This window comes from Sorex araneus, chromosome 11, assembly GCF_027595985.1.
Source record: "Sorex araneus isolate mSorAra2 chromosome 11, mSorAra2.pri, whole genome shotgun sequence".
Classification (NCBI taxonomy): Eukaryota; Metazoa; Chordata; class Mammalia; order Eulipotyphla; family Soricidae; genus Sorex; species Sorex araneus.
The window spans coordinates 28,040,906-28,060,680 of NC_073312.1; the positions used below are offsets into that span (position 1 = coordinate 28,040,906).

At 41.3% G+C, this 19,775-nt stretch overlaps 1 protein-coding gene across 2 annotated transcripts in view; it reads left to right on the forward strand.

Moving 5' to 3' along the window:
* The window catches only part of HPSE2 (heparanase 2 (inactive)), a 641,446-nt gene that overhangs the window by 462,403 nt on the left and 159,268 nt on the right, over nucleotides 1-19,775 (forward strand). For both annotated transcript variants that reach the window (XM_055119266.1, XM_055119267.1), the window contains one exon: nucleotides 15,283-15,376. In XM_055119266.1, the coding sequence (XP_054975241.1) occupies nucleotides 15,283-15,376 (94 nt within the window). The remainder of the gene's footprint in view (nucleotides 1-15,282; nucleotides 15,377-19,775) is intronic.

Genomic DNA, 19,775 nt, shown 5'->3' on the forward strand with positions numbered 1-19,775 from the left:
TTTGTGAAAATTAGAATTTTTGTGCACCATGAAAATACCAATTGTTTGAAATATTTTAAAAAGAACTATGATAAACATTTTTTTGCATAGCTACATGAAATTTTAACTTGAAATTATATTAAAATTTCCATTAGCTAAGCCTAGTCAAATCAGTTACAATTACATTCACAGCACAAATAATTTAAGAAATCAGAAATATATTTCATAACTGATTTTCATATCTTCATAATTAGGATGTAATTATATATGATAAATCATCATACAGATCTGGCTTCATATATTGGCCCTATGCTATTTATGATCAAGGTATTTTAGTCCTCTTAGACTCAGTTTTGCCATCTGTAAAATATAAACACTAATAGAATCTATCTGGAATCAAAAACATAGTTGTTATATAGTATTTCCTTGTGTTTATTGAGTAATTCTCATAATTACTATGTGAGGCTGATTTAATATGCTAGACATTTAATAATATTTTTATGCTACCAATATCCTTGTTACTAGCTACAATGTTTGAATGAGGTCATCCTACTAAAATGGAACAGGGTATTTTCTTGTCTTTAGGAGAGTGATATCTATGCATTGCTTCAAAACAAGAATTAGCCATGTCAGGTTATAACCTTGAACTAAAGAAATTTGAAATTAAAAAGATGATATTTAACCGCATTGATTTATTTTGAAAACACTTATTTCAGCCAGTTATATGTACCTGCTTTGCATATATGTGTAGATGTATTTATAGATCGTTTTCAAGCATACAAAAAGTTACGTATAATATTTTGTTGAAAAATGTATTTGAAAATGAAGAAACCAGGCTAAAAAGGAGTCACAGTAGAAACTGTAGTAAAAGGGTTGGCTGTAAATATAAAATGAGCTTTATTTATTTTTCATTTTGAAGGCTAAAATGAAGATTTAAGATAGCTGGAATTCCAGTTAAAAATAACTGCAGCAACTTTTGCTTTAAGAAAGCAAATGTTTTTCCCTTTCTCTGATCAGCAGAACTGAAAGCCCTAGCCATTATTTATAAAGCAAACACGAAACATTTCTGAAAGGTGGGGAAACGAGGCCGCCTGGGAAACAGAGCACATAACAACCCGCCGCCTGGCCGGGAAATGGGGGCTCTTCCCGCATCCCTCAGCTGGTCCTAGAGGGGTGTCTCCCTTTTCTCACCGTGACCCTCTTCTGATCTTGTCTCCTTCCTTTAGACCCCCATGCCTGACCTTACAGGTTGGTTCCCGGGTCTCATGCCTTGGGCTCTCAGTTACATAACTGTCACTTGTGGCCTCACCTTGGGTCCCAGGAAGGGGGTGGAGAGGGGGCATATCATGTCGAGAAGCACTGTTCCAGAGAACCTGCCAACCTGGAAGCCCAATCCATACAAAAGCAACATGCCCTAGCAGATGTCAGCTCTCTAGCTTTCTTAATAGAAAGCTCTTGCACAATTACCAACCCATGTCAGTCAAACGCTCCAGAAGAAACTGTGCAATGATGCCAGTCCAGTCCCCAAGGCCAGCAACAAGTAAGGAGCAGGGAGTGGAGACTTCCTTCTGAACCAGGTCTGACAAGCGGTGGGGACAGGCTCCTATCATCACTGTGTCAGAATTCCTGTTAAATTGCCTAAAGAGCACTCTGAGAAAGAGGGGACGAGTCGGGTTCTCTTGTGATTAATCGGCCACTCTAAATATTTACTTTTCTATTTAATTTTGTGTTTTTTCTAAGCTTTGGATTTTGGGTGTTTTGTTTGTTTGTTTGATTTTCCATGCCACACAGGACTTGCTTAGGGATCACACCTGGCAGGGCTCTGGGACTATACTCGGTGCCTGAGATTGAACCCTGATGGGCTGCATTGCAAGACAAGCACCTTATCTGTAGGACAGTCTTTCCAGCCCCCTCATTTTGATTTTTTTTTTTTGGTTTATGATTTTTTTCTTAAAACGCATTTCGTTACTTAAGTTTCAGACCCCCAACCTTGAATGTATGTTCGCAGTTGCCCACATTGATACACACAATTTTGGTGCCAAACTTCATAAGTCTCTCCTAACCTTGCCTTCTGCTGTCTGAGCATCTGTCAGGACACAGTGTCTCCCCCTCTTCTGTTCCTGAGGGACAATGATCTGGGCTCGAAGCCCAAGACCTTCTCAGGAGTGCAAGGAGTTAGGAGAGAGAAAGAGATAAAGAAAATGGAATCCTGGGGGCAGTCCTTGAGCTGAGGGCCACCCCCTGGCTTAGTGTGGGTTAGAGTTTACTGATTCTCACGCTTTCATGAACTATCTCACTTAATGTACCCTTTCCATGTCTGCCCCGTACCATGATCTTTTTTGGTACAGTTGTTGGTGTTATTTTTTTTTTCCTATAACATTTTCCAGTGAAGAAACTTAAAATTCCTTAGCCACAACTTTTTAGTCAGCTGACTTCTGTAGGACTTTCCCCCCTTTTCTAAAGTTTGTTTCATCCCAGAACTGCCAGGAGTATCTGAGCACAAGATGAGTCATTTCATTGTAAAGATTCCAGAACAATGTAGGCTCAGAAAGAAAACCTAAAGGCAAGGGTAAAGAAAAAAAAAAAAAAAGTGCTCAGCGGGAACCCAAATTGAGTGACTTTGAATACGGGACAAACACATTTATAAAGCTTTGGAAAGAATCAAGTCAGCCTCTCCTGTGTTTAGCTTTTAAGGTGTCAAAATAGGTTTTATTGGTCAAAAGAGTTATTCTAATGATTATCCATGCTTCTGCCCTTCAGCGGGGACACCGCAGTTTTATGCATTTACCTGCGCAGTCAGCAGGCTGGGGCTAGAATTCTGAGTGCATGGCCCCTCCTCCCTGAGAGCAGCGGGCTGCAAAATAGGTCCGGAAATTCCTGAGCATTGGGAAGCCAGCACTAATGCAATTACCTGAAATAAAAGAAGAGGTCAGATAATAAGGGGCAAAGGTTTTTCCTTTTCAAGTAAAGGGCCTGGTAAACAAAACCAGCTGCCCTGGAGCCAACCAACTCTCCTCATTAAATGTTTTAAATGGCTAATGGGAATAAGTGGCTAATTGTTGTACAATCCTACATAGACTCTATCTAAGGGGCCTAGGGAAAAGTGGGGGCTGGGGACTGGTATCTGATGGGGTGAAAACCAGGTTGGCTAAGACAGAGGCGATGCAACCTGTGCCTGGCAGAGAACTCCCAAATGGTCTGAATGGAATTCAAGTAAGATGGTTGACCTTGAGTTGCTAATGTGTCTGTTACTATCCCTCAGATGGGCTCTGAGAGTCTCAGCTCAGGCAGGTTTAAGATAATATTTTAGTTGAAATAGTATCTGGAATAAATTTTTTAAAATAAATAACTATAGCAGATTTTGTATATACTTAGAGTGAAAAACTCTGGAAGAGCATACAGCATAATGTTAACATAGATTTCTTTGTTGGGTTTAGTAATTTTTTTCATTTTTACATCTTTATTTTATGTGTCCTTTTTAATCTGTCTACAATGAAGGTTTATTTCTTTCTCAAAACCAAAATGGGGCAAATTTTAAATAATATTGGATGTTTTAAATAGGAAATAAAATGAACAACTAAGGATGGAAAGCAAGTCAATGAATAAATTGGTATGTGCATCTATTTCTTTCGTGTACATACTCTGCCACCACCTCAGATGTGTGCTGATACAAACTGCCAATCTAAAGGCCAACAGAGGAAGGAATGACGTTTGCTGGTATTGAGCCAGACAGGCTATTTGTCCACGCACAAAGGTTTCAACCTCATTGCATTTATAATAGTTTCCAGAAAGGTTATTTCTGCAGTCTTTTTTGGCTTCGGTTTTTAGTTGAGCAGTTCAGATGCTTGTAGGAGCGATGCTAAAATTTCAAGAGTGCTGGGAGGAAAATTGTTTCTCTGAGCATCTGTTGTTTCCAGACTATTTCTTCTGTCTTTCCCTTATTCCTCCCTTTCCTCTATGAATTATTTAGTCTTCTGATAACTTTGGGTTTTTTTCTTTTTCACAGGAGGGGGCACATCCAGTAGGTTCTCAGAGGGTCCGGGGGGCAACTCCCAGCAATGCTCTACCAACCAGGCTGGTGGTGATTCAATAGTGCAAACTGAGGATGCAATGTGTGGGGACCACTGTGGTCACCTAAGCAGAACTGGAGACCCCCAGGTTCTATCTGGCCATTCTCAGGAGGCCAGATTTTACCAGGGACCAAACCTCTGTTATGCACATACTAAGCATGGCCCCTTTTCTGATTATCTTTTGTGGGGAGAACAAGCTTCCAAAGTGATTGTTAGGCCCATCTAAATTGCACTTGGCCAACCCTGCCAATGGCTCAATTCTAGGCTGAGGACCTGGTTCTTGTCAGGCCCTGCTATGTCAGGGACCACCACAGCCACACCAGTGGCCCTCCAGTGGGACCTCAAGGGCTACATCCTGTGATGCTCAGGAGACCAGGTGGTGCCAGGGAGCAAATTTTGATTGGGTGCATGCAAGACACATGCCCTAATTGCTGTACTATACCTCCTAGCCCCTCATTTGATCACTTTGTGATCAAATTACTAAATTAATTAGTTCTTATGGAGAGATTGGTTGGTAGCCAGGAATCATCCATATCTTGGCATTGAGAGAGAATTAATTACAGAATAGTTATAAAGCTCCCACACCACTAGATAGTAAGTTGGAATACAACCCTCTTCCCTTTCACCTAGCTTGGTTAGAAATTACTATCTTCATTATCTTATCGATTTGTTCATATTAAATGGTAAGTTCAGACTTCTCTATCTCTTTCATGTCCACATCTAAATGATAAAATGGTTCCTTTTCTAGTCGCAGGCTATAAAATCAATACCCAAAAGTCCATGGCCTTCCTATATGCAAACAATGAGACAGAGGAAAGGGACATGAAAAAAGCAATCCCATTCACAATTGTGCCCCAGAAAATCAAATATCTTGGAATCAGCTTAACTAAAGAAGTAAAGGACCTCTACAAAGAAAACTATATAACTCTACTCCATGAAATAAAAGAGGACATGAGGAAATGGAAACATATCCCCTGCTCATGGATAGGGAGAATAAACATTGTCAAAATGGCAATACTCCCAAAAGCATTATACAGATTTAACGTGATCCCTATAGGGATACCCATGGCATTCTTCAAAGAAGCGGAGCAAGCAATCCTGAAATTTATATGGAACAATAAACGCCCACGGATAGCTAAAACAATTCTTGGGAAAAAGATGATGGGAGGCATCACCCTCCCCAACCTTAAACTCTACTACAAAGCGGTAACAATTAAAACAGCATGGTACTGGAACAAAGGCAGAGCTGCAGACCAATGGAACAGGGTGGAATATCCCCACACACAACCTCAAATGTATGATCATCTAATCTTTGATAAAGGAGCAAGAGATGTGAAGTGGAGCAAGGAAATTCTCTTTAACAAATGGTGCTGGCACAACTGGACAATCACATGCAAAAAAATGGGCTTAGAACTCGACCTGACACCATGCACAAAAGTCAGATCAAAATGGATTAAAGACCTCAACATCAGACCACAAACCATAAGGTACATTGAAGACAAGGTCGGCAAAACCCTCCAGGATATTGAAGATAAAGGTATCTTCAAAGATGACACGGAACTAAGCAATTTAGTAAAAACAGAGATCAACAAATGGGACTACATTAAACTAAAAAGCTTCTGCACCGTAAAAGATACAGTGACCAGAATACAAAGACTATCTACAGAATGGGAAAGGATATTTACACAATACCCATCAGATAAGGGGTTGATATCAAGGGTATATAAAGCACTGGTTGAACTCTACAAGAAGAAAACATCCAACCCCATCAAAAAATGGGGCGAAGAAATGAACAGAAACTTTACCAAGGAAGAGATACGAATGGCCAAAAGGCACATGAAAAAGTGCTCTACATCACTAGTCGTCAGAGAGATGCAGATCAAAACAACCATGAGATACCACCTCACACCACAGAGACTAGCACACATCCAAAAGAACAAAAGCAACCGCTGTTGGAGAGGATGTGGGGAGAAAGGGACCCTTCTACACTGCTGGTGGGAATGCCGTCTAGTTCAGCCCTTTTGGAAAACAGTATGGACGACTCTCAAAAAACTTGAGGTTGAGCTCCCATTTGACCCAGCAATACCACTGCTGGGAATATATCCCAGAAAAGCCAAAAAGTATAGTCGAAGTGACATATGCACTTATATGTTCACGGCAGCACTGTTTACAATAGCCAGAATCTGGAAAAAACCCGAGTGCCCTAGAACAGATGACTGGTTGAAGAAACTCTGGTACATCTATACAATGGAATACTATGCAGCTGTTAGAAAAAATGAGGTCATGACGTTTGCATATAAGTGGATCAACATGGAAAGTATCATGCTAAGTGAAATGAGTCAGAAAGAGAGAGACAGACATAGAAAGATTGCACTCATCTGTGGAATATAGAATAATAGACTATAAGACTAACACCCAAGAATAGTAGAAATAAGTACCAGGAGATTGTTTCCATGGCTTGGAGGCTGGTCTCTCATTCTGGGTAACTCAGGGAAGGGACCACCAAGTAAAATGTGGTTGGAGGTCATGTGGGGGAAGGGTGAGGCGGGCGGAATACAGACTAGAGACTGAACACAATGGCCACTCAACACCTTTATTGCAAACCACAACACCTAATCAGAGAGAGAGAACAAAAGGGAATTCTCTGCCATAGTGGCAGGGTGGGGTGGGGGGAGACGGGACTGGGGAGGGGGGGAGGGATGTTGGGTTTACTGGTGGTGGAGAATGGGCACTGGTGAAGGGATGGGTTATCGAACTTTGTATGGGGGAAGCATGAGCACAAAGATGTATGGATCTGTAACTGTACCCTCACGATGACTCTCTAATTAAAAATAAACTAATAAAAAAAAAAGAAACATAAAAAAAAAATGGTTCCTTTTCTACAGGCAACTGATATCAAAGAGGCAAAGTCTGAAATAGGCAGGAAGTTTCCAAATAACCCCAGATTACGAGGTTGAATGGGTTGAATGTTTTCCTAGAGGTCTCATATTTACCAAGGGTAAATGCAGCAAGTGAATTGTCCATGAACACCCAAGAAAAAGACAGTTATTTATCTGACTCTTACCTATAAACTAAATGATTCCCTTAGTGATTCCAATTCAGGGAGATCAAAGTTTGTATTTCTACATCACAATATAAATGTGGTTTAGGGGCTAGAATGATAGCACAGCAGGTAGGGCGTTTGCCTTGCACGCAGCCCACCCAGGTTCGATTCCCAGCATCCCATATGGTCCCCTGAGCACCGCCAGGAGTAATTCCTGGTTACAGAGCCAGGAGTAAGCTCTGTGCATCGCTGGGTATGACCCAAAAAGGAAAAAAAAAGTGGCTTTAAAGTTATAAATCTAAGTGGCTGAAACTTTCTAGTATCTTGTAGTGTTTTTCTTTAACAGCCAAATAAGAGTTTAACACAGACAGGGATTGTTGAAAAGGCTTTTTCAACAATTGTTGTTGTTAGTCAAACTACGTAAGGAAGGGACTCTTAGCTAGACCAAAGCTGAAATCAATTTCCACTGTCAGATCTGAGAAGTACTAAAGAAACTCTGACCATTATATAACTGCCCACTCTCTGTTGGTCTCAACTACAGCATGGCCTCTTCAAGTATCCCAAGGCTGAAGAAACAACACAGAATAGCATTTCCTATTCTGGCTTTTCTCTGCACTTCCTTCTCTATCTCCGGCTGCCCGTGATTGATACTTTTCATTAGTACCTCGAACAGTTGTTCATCTCTTTTCACAGTCCCAAAACTGCTGGTCGACTGCCATCGAGGTCCTTGGTGCGAGTGTTCAAGGCATTCTGCCTGATAAGCCCATGTGCATCAGAGACTTCCTGTCTGACGTTCCACAAAATTTTATTCGATTTTTTTTCATAGTCTCTCACTTTTCCCGCATTCAGTGACCTTCCCTTACCTAACCCAGATCCTTGCCTCCATGCACCACTGAGAAAGGATTACCTTGTCACACCAGTTTCCTGACTGGTTCTTCCTTGCCCAAGTCTAATTCACTGTCCACAGGGAAGCAGAAACCAAATAAAAAAGATTGAATCCAGCTTGTTCGGTTACAGGGGATCAAGAAAAAACTATAAAAAGTTTTAGACAAAGTTTTTGGGATTTTTATTCCCCTGGAATGCCTTCCCTGTGTGTCCGAGCATGACATTGATTCTGAAATGTGTCCATCTACGCTGGAGAAAAATGTGTAGTTGCCTTTTTTGTGGGTGGAAAGGCCTATATATGTATATTAAGTGAAACATCCCATTTCTTCCTTTCATACTGCTTTTTATTGGTAGGTGCTAAAATCTTCTACTGCTGTTGTGTTGTATTCAGTATCTCTCTCTGGGCCTGCTAGTAGTTGCTTTATATATTTTGGTACTCCTTTCATTTAGTGCATAAGTGTTAATGAGTAGTAAGTCTTCTTAGTATGTCATGCCCACTCCTGACTCTCATTACCTTTTTTAATTTGATGTCTGTATTATCTAAAATAAGTCTGGCTTGTATCACTTGTATCATTTGTAATCCCATTGTTTGTCGATTTATTCAAGTGGGCGCCAGAAACGTCTCCATTTATCCCTGTTGCATGTTAGTGTAACCCAATGGTATCTGCTCCAGGAACACGAAGAGCCTCAAACCGTTTGTTCAGGGTCTTGATGAAGAAGTCTGACAATCTCCTAGGTAGGCGGCCATGTGGTCTTTTGACGTCCCATGGAATTCAGTCAGGTTTAGTCCAGTGGTCATCTCTGAATCGCATTACATGCCCAGTCCATCTGATTTTCAATGCCTTGGCAAACTAGACAGTGTCCCTGATTCTTGATCATCGATGGAGGTCGGAACTCCAGATTCCTTCTCTCACTTGAGTGAAACGTGATACTCCAAGCATAACTCTTTCAATTCCTCTTTCGGAGAACCAAATAGAATTCTCATCCTGTGTTCATAGGGCCTAGGTCTCTGAGGCATATGTTAATGTAGGAGGAACAGTGGAGTCGAAAAGATGTACCCGGAGCCAGAGGTTCTTCATCCTCTTGACCATTTCTTCGACGCTCTTGAAGGCGTTCCATGCTGCTCTCTTCCTCCTGCGCAGTTCAGGTGCCAGGTCATTTGTCATGCTGAATTCTCGACCTAGGTACACATAGCTGCTGCATTCAGAGATGCTCGTTCCATTGAGGGCAAATGGAACATCAGGAACTAGTCCGTTTCTCGTGAACATTGTCTTCGTGAGATTCAGCTGCAGTCCAACCTTTCCACACTCACGGTCAAAGTCGGCCGGCATTCGTGCTGCTTGGCTGATATTTGGTGTTTTGAGAATGATGTCATCAGAGAAGCGAAGGTGGTGTAGTTGCTGACCATCTATTTTTACTCCCATTCCTTCCCATTCCAGCCATTGCATGATGTTCTCGAGGGTGCCACTGAAGAGTTTCGGTGAAATGGTGTCGCCCTGCCATACCCCTGACTTTACATCGATGATCACTTCTTTGTATAATGGTGAGATCCTGGTGGTGAATCCGTAATACAGCTCATGGAGGATCTTGATGTATTGAGTTTGAACACTCTGTTTGGCTAGGGCTTCAATGACCGCTTCAGTCTCAACAGAATCAAAGGCCTTCTTTAAATCGATGCACATTACACAGGGCGGCATCTTGAACTCTCATGAAACCTCAATGAGCTTGGTCACCTTGTGGATATGGTCGGTAGTGCTGAATCCTTTTCAGAAACCGGCTTGCTCGCATGGTTGTCCTTTGTCTAGTTCTGCCAATCCTATTCACGATGACTCAAGTGAATAACTTATGGACGACAGACAACAGGCAGATCGGGCCATAGTTGTCCACGTCATGGATGTCTCCCTTCTTGTACAACAGGACAGTCCTGCTGGTTTTCCATTGGGACGGAACCTTGCATTCAGACAGGTAGTGTGTGCTGAGCCAGTGTGTTGAGTACTGGCAGCAGATTCTTCAGGTGTTCGGGTCTGCCCTTGTCTGGACTGGGTTCTGTATGCTTCTTTACTGACAAAATGGTATGTCAGATTTCAGAAGGGAGAACACTGGGAATGACATATCCATCCTGTGGAATTTGGTATGTGGGCTGGTGGACGTGGCTATCAAAGAGATCCAAGTAGAAGTCTTGGATAACCTTTTCCATTGCCCTTCTGGAAGATGTGATAGATCCATCAGGATGTTGGGGGGCAGTCATCTTGGTCTTATAGTTGGCGAAGGACAGGTGGGTGCTGTGAATACTTTTCTTGGATTCTACTGCATTGGCCAACACTGCTGTTCATCTTTCTTTGAGGCCTTTCTTTATTGCTTCTCTGCACAGCTTTGGGAGCTCAGACATTAGCTTGTGATTGCCTGAGGCTCGTGCCAGACCATGTTGGCGAATGAGCTAGAAAGTTTCCGAAGACAGGTAACTTTTCTGTGACTTTTTTGTGTATTTCTCTCTCTCTCTCTGCATTCCTCGCACAATCATGAAGGTGCTGAACCAGTATTCCTCGTCGATATTGTTAACGATGGCATCTTCCCATATTTCTGCGATAGTGCCAAAGAGCATTATCTTGTTGGTGGTCATTCTGGGATTTCTCTCCTTAAACTTTGCAGCCCTTCTTTAAGAAGTCTGGCTCTCACAGCCATATTTGGCTACCATTTACCTCTCTGATTTCTAGCCTTTTATTTTGAGCCTATGTTTATTATGACTATTCAAGAGGGTATTTCTTATATGTGGAGGAAGATTGGATTTTCTGATCTGTCAGGCCACTCTGTGCATTTTGATTATTGAATTCAGGCAAATGACATCAAGTATAATTATTGAAGTAAAGAAATTATTACAATTTTTCTCTATGGATTCCTGGGTGTTTGTGGATTTTTATCTTTTTTCCTGTGGCCTTCTTTTATCTTTTATTCTCTGTACTTTTATTTCTGCCTATTATGTAATGGTTGATTTCCATTTGACTCTTCTTGTTTGTGTGTTTTAAACATATTTGTCTTTAGATATCATGAAGTTTACTTCTGGGTTTATTAGCTTGTTTCTTCTCTGAAGTTCAAAACAAGTTAGTGTTGAGTCATTATTTCTCTACCCCTTTCCCACATCTCATGTATTTTAACATCTTACTATTTTCAAGGAGCATTTCTTTACCTTTTATAGAAGACCTGCTTGCAGAATTGATTTGTGACCATGAACTTTTTTAACAGTTGTTTCTGAAAACCTTCACATTACTCTGAATTTGAGTGTAACTCAGCTATACAGTCATCCTTGTTTGGACACCAATTTCCTTTGATTTGTTGGCCATATCATGTCATTCCCTCTGGTATGTAGGGTTTCATTTGATAGATCTTCTGTGACCCTTACAGGGGCTTCCTTATGTGTGTTTTTCCTTTGCTCTTGTTGCTTTCAGCTTTCTATATCTTAGACTTTTGACATTTTAATTCCAGTGTTCAGAACAAATGTGTTCTATTTGGGTTTATTTTGTTTGGAACTCTTTAAGATTCTTGGATTTGGGTGTATGGCTCAATCTTCAGATTAGGACCTTTCTTGGTATAATTTCTTCAACCATAGTTCTTTCCCATTCTTTCTTTCTTCCCCTCTGGAACCCTTAAGATGTGGACATTACCATAGATCTCTTAGGTTTTCTTTGCTTTTCTTCTTCTGTTTTTTTTTTATGGTTTCACGTACCCTGTCTTCAAAAATATTGATTAGCTCCTCAGCCTGTTCCTTCTGAACTCCCTTTGTGGTATTTTTATTTGTCATATAGGTTCTTCATCTCAGTGATTTCTGATGAGACTCTTCTCATACTCAATACTTGTTGCAGTACTTTTCCATTGCTTTTCTTAATTTGGTGAACATCTTTATCATCATCATTGTGTAGCCTTCATCAGGGAGTTTAGAGAGCCCTTGGGATTAAGGGGACATTTTCATATTTTTGTCTTAAGCAATTAATGGTGAATTCCTTCACTTCTTAATTTTGTCTAGTGCAGTATGAGGGCTAGGAGTGAGAAGACAGGTTGTGTTGTTTTTATTGGTTGGGAAGGGGCATAATTGGGTTGGGTTCAGATTCATTAATTCCACCTAGAGACTTTCAAGTTTATATAGCCCTGGACTAATGTTGACCATTTTCAGACACAAGCTCACTGAATCATCTGTATCCCCAAGGAAAGATAAACCAATACTACATTCCAGAGTTCACAGTTGTTGCCTGTCAGTGGCTATATGTTGGTACCCCACAGGTTTGGCCAGCAAATGAGGGGTCTATGGTTAGAAGGACTCAGCTATACCTATAGCTCTAAGAAGACCTAGTATCAAATAGTGTATTTGCACTTGCCAGTGCCGGGCAATCTTTGTATTGTCAGTTTTAAACCTATCTGAGAAACATATTGTGACCTACCCCTAAATTTGACCAAACCTGGACTCCAACCAAATGTTCAATAGTTCAAACAAGAACTAAATTTGGATACAGCAGGAAATGTATGTTTGTTGCCTGTTTCTGTAGATTCCATCCGACTTTTCTGACACTAGCCCTTCAATCTACTGGCTGCGATCAATCAGATGTTGACTTGCGTCACTTGTAAGTGGCTATTATAGTAGGTATTCAGCCATCACTACAGTAGGTATTCGGCCATCACTGCTCTGTCTTCAGCTTGGAAGGGTAGAATTTGCACTTGGGTTGCTCCCCATTCCCAAAGAGAAAGGCAGCTGATGCCCCTGCTGACTTGCAGGGGGTTGCCTATGAACACCTGCTACTAATGCCAGCCCTGAATCCCTTGCCAACCCAGTTCTTGCCTCAGATCAGTTTTGTAAGAGTATAGTTTTAAGCACTGTTTCATTTTTAAAGCTCACCACCTACCTTTTCCTAGAGCAAATTTTCATGACTTAGCAGTATCACACCATCCTTTCCCCTCCTTGCGGTCAGCATGCTGCTCCTTAACTTTCAACTGTCCACCGCCTCTTATTCTGTAGCAGAGAATCTCCTGGTTATGGTGCTGGGGTTGCCAGTGAACTTTCTCAATGTGGCCTCACAGAGGATTCTGTATTTAGTTCTATTTTTTAAGGGGGTGAGGGGGGGCGAGGGGCTGGGTGGTGGCAGTTCAGAAACACTGATTGTTCTCTTTTCTGCCATTTTTTGAACTGTTTCCTAAATCCAAGTTTTGTGGATACAGAATCTTAAGGTATGGGAAATGATAGAAGGATGAGAGAAGAATCCTTAACCTAGGATATGAATTATGTGGGATAGGAAGCTTGTTCCCAGGGAAATGTATGTATTTAAAAATTGAATCTAGGGACTGAAGTGATAGCACAGAGGTAGGGCGTTTGCCTTGCACGTGGCCAACCCGGGTTCTATTCTCAGGATCCCATATGGTCCCCTGAGCACCCTGAGAAATTACAGGAGTAATTTCTGAGTGCAGAGCCAGGAATAACCCCTGTGCATCGCCGGGTGTGACCCAAAAAGCAAAAAAGAAAAAAAAAAGAAAAATTGTATCTATTGTTTTTCTTTCAATACACATGAACTGATATGTATTACCAGCAATAATCATGAGCACTGATGTTTAAAATAGTTCCTGGAAGCTAAAAAAGAGAAATGAGGACATTTTATGTTTAGTAAAACATAAAAAAATTAATTTACTTTTCATCATATATCTCATCATCATGTAATATGGTAACCAGAATTCATGTCCATAAATGTGTTAGATTAAATTCATAAGTTGGGACAGAGAGACAATACAATGCAGAAGGTACTTGCCTTATGATCTGGGTTTCACCTCTGGTACCCCAAGCACCACCAGGAGTGACCCCTGAGTCATATCCCACTGGGTATGTCCCCAGGACAAACAAAATCCATCGAATAAATTATTTTTAATTTTAACATTCTTTTTTAATATGCCCATATTTATGTAGTATGCCATCTAATAATAACCTTTAATAAAATCCAGGGTGCTGAGAGTGGAGTACTGATAGGAAAAAGATATAAGGTAACTTACATGAATCTCCCTAGCACTGTGTGCTGCACGTAAGTGTTTACTGGGTATGAGTCTAGCATCAGAACCATGAACGAGGTGGAATGTTATGCCATATTTTCATCTTATTCCCTAATGTTAGTGGCCACAAATATCAGTAGAAAAGCATGTATCCTTGACATAGAAATTCTTTTAGGATTCTATACTTGTGAATAATTTAATTCATCAGTTCTCTTGTTTTTTTTTTTTATCTCATCTTTGCTGAAAACTAAAGAAATTAGAACGAACTGAGTTGTTGAGGGCCATTGCATGTCAGATATTTTATGTTTGTTATCTTCTTGATCTTCAATTAATTTTGGGAAGTAGCTGTTTTATCATCTTTTTTAAAAATGAGAAAACTGAGACCTACAGAGGCCAAGTAATTTGTTCAAGCGTATATAGATAGCAACTAGCTCATTTGGAATTGGAACTCAGATATCTCTCTGACTCCAAAACCTATTGTCTTCCCACCACACCAATGACTTCAACATGGGCGCCTGTGGAAAATGTTAAAGTGAGGAGAAAGGCCAAGGGGAAAGCTGAGTGGGTGCAACGTGTCAGGAGTACCCACTCTAAACTTTAAAAAACATAGAAGTATTCTACCACATCATGTAGTGGAGTCAGGATTTAACTTTCAAGAAAATTTTCCTGTAGTTCTATAATACATTCTAATTGATTGGTGTCTTATTTAAAATGAGGTCATCTATCATTAGTTGTCCGTTAAGAAGGACTTAATGGGTTGTTAAAGGCACCCCAGAGTCAAAGCAATGACTTAAATTGATTTAATTTGGAGACTTACAATGATGGGAATATGCAGGTTTAAAATAATGAAATTTACCTAATCTGGGACCAGTTTAATCTTTACAAAATCTACTAAATATGTGTGTTGGAGTGTGTGTGTGTGTGTGTGTGTGTGTGTGTGTGTGTGTATGTGTTGGGGTGGGGGTATACAAAGTTTATTGTACTTGTTTTGGTAAAATTGTTCAGAACATTTCCTATATGTTTTCTATAGACAAATCAATGCGGTTTCACATGAAAATGATTGAAAAGAGAAAAAAATTCACAATATCATCTCACAAATGGGGGTGGAAATGATTAAGATTAAAAGCCTATTATTTGAAAAAAAAAACCAGGGTCAAATCTTTTAAGGGTATGAGAGCCCCAAGTGAACCCCGGGCTGTTTCTCAGGCAACAGAGACCTCTGGAAAGAGAAGTATATTTATAGTCTCCTGAGATTTTATCTGATCCTTATTTTATTTTTTATTCCAGTTGCTACATTGATGGCCGAGTGGTGAAGGTGATGGACTTCCTGAAAACTCGCCTGTTAGACACACTCTCTGACCAGATTAGGAAAATTCAGAAAGTGAGTAAAATTCTCCTTGGAAAAAAAGAAGAATGACTTTGGGGATGAGATAAGGGAAAGTTCACAAGGTCCCAGCTGGACTCAGCACTGTGGGAACCAGGGTCGTCAACTGGTCACAGTCCAGGCTGAGACCCTCTCTCCACTGATGTTTATTGTCTTTACATTGAGAAGAATCTGAATGTGTCATATCAAGGTTGAAAAGCTATGTTTTAATAACAAATACATTTAATCTCATCACTTTCTTAAGGGAAAGAACAGGTTTACTTTATTGTTTTGATTTTTTTTTTTTTTTTTGGCGGGGAGGGCAGGGGTTTATTCCATTCTGGTCTGAGGTATTGGAAATTCTAAACCATATTTGCACTTTTCCAAGGTGGCTTGAAATCAGCTAACTAGCATCTTACTTCTATAGAATGTAGGGGAAGCCATATTAAATCAGGCAATAACCTGTAAGACATGATTGGTCCAGTGTTCTCAAACTTAAGTGCAGAATCACCAGGAGTCAGTGATTCAAAGAAAGGAGTTTCCTTTCTTTCCCAGATGTTCTCATTTGGTATGTCTAGAATGGATTCTAGGCATCTCTGTTCATAAGAGTGATTCTACTCAATGCATATCACATTTTGAGATATATGGAATTAGCTACTTCTGAAATGTGAGGTTGTTGTATCCACAACTTCTGTAAACCTTGACAAAATGGTGATACCTCATTTTTGGCTGCCTGGTCGGGTCCTTTCCATGAAGGTCCTTTCCAGGACTTTTCTACCTTATGGTTTTGAACACTAAACTCTGCTCAATTTCTTGATCCAATTAACCAAAATTTTGTAGAAAATTTAAATAAACAGGCCTTTAAAATGTAATGTTGTTATCATTATCATCATCATCATCATCATCATCATCATCATGTATTTTGAGCCACACCTAGCTGTGCTCAGGGCATACTCCTTGCTCTCTACTCAGAGATCACTCCTGGTATCTTGGGGTACATTATAGGGTGCCAGGGATTGAACCCAGGTGTTCAAGGCAAGACAAATGCCCTACCTGATGGATTATTGCTCTGGCTCCTATTTTATTTACTTTAAAGCATTTTTACTGATTGAGGGTCTGTGATTTACTGCTATGATGGTTTGCTGTAATTCCAACACCACATCCCTCACAACATGCCTCCTTCCACCAAGGCACCCAACTATGTCTCTTTCAATCCCCCTCCTCCACCACCTCAGTTGTGTTAATCATCTCTCACTGTGTTGTCTTTGAAGCAGGCCTTTTTTTTGAATCACTGTGAGATAGTTACAAAGCTTTCATGTTTTAGTTTCAGTCATACAATGATCGAACACCCATCTCTCCACCAGAGCGCATTTTCCACCACCAAAGTCCCCAGTATTTCCCCCATCCCAACCCTTCCCTTGCCTGTGTGGCAGACAATTTCCATAATACTCTCTCTCTCTATTTTGATTACATTCAATATTTTGACACCAGTCACACCATTATTATTTGGAATTTTTCTGCCACCACTCAAACCTGCCAAAAAGGCAATGCTAGACAATTTATTTTGTGTTGCTTCTTATAAATAGCATATGATATTACATAGATGCTCTTGTGGCCATGCTCCTGGTGTAAAAAACTAAAGCTCGCCGAGGGGCGTGAGCACTCGCGGGCTCTCCGGGTGGCTCTGTCTCACCACCCACGTCCGGTGCCCCGGAACCACAGTGTGTGCTGTCGGTCAAGGGCAGGCGACGGAAGGAAGAAGGCCAGACTGGTTGCTCGATCGGTTTATTTCATTCTCTCTCTCTCTCTGCTTCTCTCCCACTCTCGGTCTCTCTCTGGATCTCTGGATCTCGTCCCCCGTGGATCTGCCCCCCAATCCACTCTTACAGCCTAGTTAAATCTCCACAGCATCAGGGGGTTGGGGTCCTAGGTGTGGTCACCATCAATAGGGTGAGGTTCCTTTCCCTTAGGGGATGCTTCTCCTAGGACTTAATTCTCTTTCAGCAGGAGGACCCACCCAAGGGCGGAGTCCCATGAATGTGTTTCTCTTCTCCTCAGCCAGCAAACATATAAGAATTCATAATATTAATCATTTTGTATGGACACAATAAGAGATGCATTAAAGCTTATGGAATTGCTCTCCTGGGGCCATCTCAATCTCAGACTACAGTGCTCAGGCCAGATCAGTCTTTCCTATCCCTAGCAGGGTCCTAGTCTCGTCATTACTTTTGGATCATAACAGCATTTGTCTATGATCAAGCTCTTAATTTATAGTTAAGAATTAGGCACTTTGGCCAGGCCCCTCTCGATGCCAGGGTAGCACATAACTCACTACTTGCCCTGGATCCTTCCCATCCCTCGTCGGGACCCTGCTTTTGGGGTGCTAGGAACTGAGGGCAACTGAGGCTAAGTGGAGAAAGCAGATGCCCGGGAGGGAATAATATTCGAGGCCAATTAACTCCCAAGTTATAAAAACATAATATTGTCTTCTTGTGTCTATACAAAACAGACATAGCTTTAAAGTAAATTATTCAAAAGGCACAAGAAGAGGAGAAAGGCAATATTAACTTATATAATATAAATTCAGTATCCTAGGAAGGTCTGACCTTACAAATTAGCAGAGTCAGATTAAGGGAAAGCCGCGGATTAACTCTTTTGGGGAAGAGAGCATGGAGAAGTGATTATAGCTAAACAAAGGGATGGGAGAGATTCGGGAACACCTTGATGGGTGTGACTGGGGTAAGCCTAAACTCCGGGGAAAACCGGGACAAGCTACTTATGGCAAGGAGGGAAAGGACAAAGTAATGTCATCCTACACTCCTGGAATTCTAAAATTTTAATAATAAGGGTCTGGAGAGATCTCTACAGCAAGACTCTTTCATGTGTCTCTGGATCACGGCCAATAAGGAGCTTAAGTAATAGCCGGAAGCAGTTGGTAAGCGTCATCTCAGGGTCCCATTGGGGTGGGGGGACAAGAGGGACCCGCTCCACCCCTATTTCGTGTGGAAGCAGGCCCTTTTTCAATAGGAAAAGAGTGAATAAATAAGGGACTGAAAAACAAATGATACATATGTAAACTTAGCTGTGGAGGGCCAGTGAGATAGCTCCACAGACTTAGTTGATACTTTTCTTGCAGGAGACCTAGGTTAGATTCCCAGCACTAACATAACCTCAGAAGTCACAGGGCACCATGTCATCCACAGTCTGTTTATTGAGACTGTCACCAAGGTTGACAGATCACTGAGTGGAGGGAAGTTAACATTTTTTGTGTGTGTATGTGGGGTAGGGAGTTATGTTGGTTCCCCAAGCAGTGCTTAGGGGCCCTCGGGTCACTCCCAGTGATACTTGGCTATCCAACAGTTGATGCTAGGACCTGAGGATGCAGAAATACTTATGGCCTGTGGTACCAGTGACCACCAGGGCCACCCGAGTGGTACTCAAGAGACTACGGGGCAATAACCAACATTGCTTGCGGAACACCAGAACTATATCTCTCTATGCTTGGGGGGTCATGTGATGACAGACTTCCCTTTGTCTGCAGCTATTTTCTGCCAGTTGTTAGGGCCTCTAGGATGAGTGTCTCTTACCACAGCCCAGAATGTTATAGGCACTAATTTGCCTTGAGGAAACTGGGGCTGGGAAACTAAACAGGGGTCACAAAATTTTCTTCAACAGCAGTGCTAGAAAAACTGGAACACCACATGCAAAAAAAAGAAAACAAAACAAAAAGGTGAAATTGGACCACTGTCTTATACCATGCACAAAAATTAAGTCAAAACATACAGCATATAAAACATATTATAAAATCTACTATTATGAAATACATAGAAAATTTAAAGTACATAGAAGAAAACATAGGCCACACACTCTGTGATACTGCCTTCAGTGATGTCTTTGGGTCTTGACTCCAATTATAGGGGAAGTGAAAGCAAAGATACACAAAAGGATTTCATCAAACTGAAAATCTTATGCATGGTGAAAGAAATTATCATTAAAATGGAAAGGTATCTCGGAACTTGAGGGATAGTACAGGTGTAGGGTAGGTCAGCCCTGCACACGGCTGACTTGTGTTTACTCCTGGCACCCTATATTGTCCTGGAGTCTGCCAGAGTGAAGCCTGAGTGCAGAGCCAGGAGAAAGTACTGAGCACCACGGGGTGGGTGTGCCCCTCCCCAAAAGAAAGATGTTTCATGAATGGAAGAATGATATTTAGACTCCGTACATTTGACAAGGGGTAATATACAAGTTATGAAAAGAACTCTTGGACTGGAGCGATAGCACAGTGGGTAGGTGTTTGCCTTGCACAAAGCCAACCCAGGTTCGATTCCTCCACTCCTCTTGGAGAGCCCGGCAAGCTACTGAGAGTATCCCACCCGCATGGCAGAGCCTGGCAATCTACCCATGGCATACTCGATAT